This window comes from Carlito syrichta, unplaced genomic scaffold (assembly GCF_000164805.1).
Source record: "Carlito syrichta isolate Samal-C Ts95f unplaced genomic scaffold, Tarsius_syrichta-2.0.1 Scaffold304656, whole genome shotgun sequence".
NCBI classification, from domain to species: domain Eukaryota; kingdom Metazoa; phylum Chordata; class Mammalia; order Primates; family Tarsiidae; genus Carlito; species Carlito syrichta.
The window spans coordinates 6,798-8,298 of record NW_007248752.1 but is presented as its reverse complement, the minus strand read 5'-3'; the positions used below and the strand labels follow the sequence as shown (position 1 = coordinate 8,298).

General features: G+C 63.2%; 1 protein-coding gene across 1 annotated transcript in view; it reads right to left on the bottom strand.

Annotated features, from left to right (window-relative positions):
• Positions 1 to 1,501, bottom strand: part of ZNF385A (zinc finger protein 385A) — a 6,286-nt gene that overhangs the window by 1,531 nt on the left and 3,254 nt on the right. The window contains exons 3-4 of the mRNA XM_021713655.1: positions 626 to 868; positions 33 to 303 (exon numbers count right to left, since the gene is read on the bottom strand). Coding sequence (XP_021569330.1) covers positions 33 to 303; positions 626 to 868 — 514 coding nt within the window. The remainder of the gene's footprint in view (positions 1 to 32; positions 304 to 625; positions 869 to 1,501) is intronic.

Here is a 1,501-nt window from a genome sequence, read left to right as displayed (position 1 = left end):
GGGCTCGGGGCGGCTCGTGGCGTTCCGAGCACCGCGCCCGCCCCCTGGCGCCCCGGGCAGAGCCCGGAGAAGGGCCCTCGCCCGGGCTCCTTGCTCTCCTTCCCCGCTCAGCGGGGAAGGGCCTGAGACCCACCTGCTTCAGTTGGACCTCCGAGTTGACCTTGACATTGCAGATCTCACAGTGGAAGGTTCGGTCCTGGGCAGGAGCCTCTGGTTCCCCTGGGGTGGGCGGCCCCAGCCGAGGGTAAGCTTTGATGGGCCCCAGCCCACTTCGGGCCTCCAGAATTGTCTTGTGCTTAGTACCTGGAGCCCAAGAGGGCAGGAGGTAAGGGGTGGAAGAATCCCCCAGGCCTGCCAGCCTCAAGCCTCAAATACCCACGTTCCCAGGTGCCATGTTGGGCAGGGGACAAGTGTGAGGTTTCCCCCAGGTCTCTTGGGATCCTCCCAACAGGAGGACCAGGGGAGGGTCATAGGCAAGGTGGAGGGAGCTGAGGGGGAAAGGACTGGGGAAGGGGGGGATGGCTGGGGAAGGAGACAGACGGGAATATTTTAGAGGGTCTCGGGATGACAGGGCAGGGGCAGGTTGGGCTGAGGTCGGGAGCTGTGGCTGGGGTGGGGGCCGTACCTTTGTTGTGTGCCTCGAGCTGGGACAGGGAGTTCACAGCCACTTTGCACAGAGCACAGTACAGCAGCCTCTTGGCTTTCTCCTCCTCTTCCTTGCTACCCCCAGGCAGGGAAGCCGGGGCTGGAGTCCCCCCTTCCCCTTTGGTTACACTCTGGCCAGTCTCCGGGACGCTGGGAGGGGATGGAGAGCCAGGCTGCTTCTCTGGGGATCCTGGGGCTGGACCCAGTCCATTCTCCATGGAAACTGTTGTTGGGGGAGAAACACAGGGGTCACCCCAGACGGCCCTTGGGGGAGACTCTTCGTGTGGAAGAGACACCCCCATTTCCTGGAGGGCGAAGGCCCAGGCGGCCCCACCCTGTGACAACACGCGTGCTCTCATGCCCTGGGACAGAGCCAGATGTGGTCCAGCTGCCCCTGGCTGGGTGTGAGACTCCAGCGCCTGGCTCATTCCCCATAAGCTGGGGGTGGCCATAGGGTACAGGCCCTCCCGCCTACCTTAGGGGTGAAGCTGGCAGCCAGCCCAGCTGGGGGAGAGGCACCGAGAGTTTACCGCTCAACGGCCTGCCAACCAGCCTGGACTTCCTGCCAGGACAGCCCCTTCCCAGAGGCCTGCCCAGCCCTCAGGAGGCACACCAAAGAGCCCTAGGAAGGGGCAGAGGCAGGGCTAGGAAAGGTCGGGAGAGACAGACACAGACATGGCAAGAAGGAAACACAGACAGCGGAACCGGAGAGGGAAGAAACAGGGATGCAGACTGCTCTATAATTCATGGCTCGATTAAAGATGCACAGGCCCCAGGCCTCCGTGCTGGGTTCTGGCCTCTGTACAGGGGAAACTCTAGCGCTCCCATTCTCGCTCCAGCAGACGATCCAGTTTCC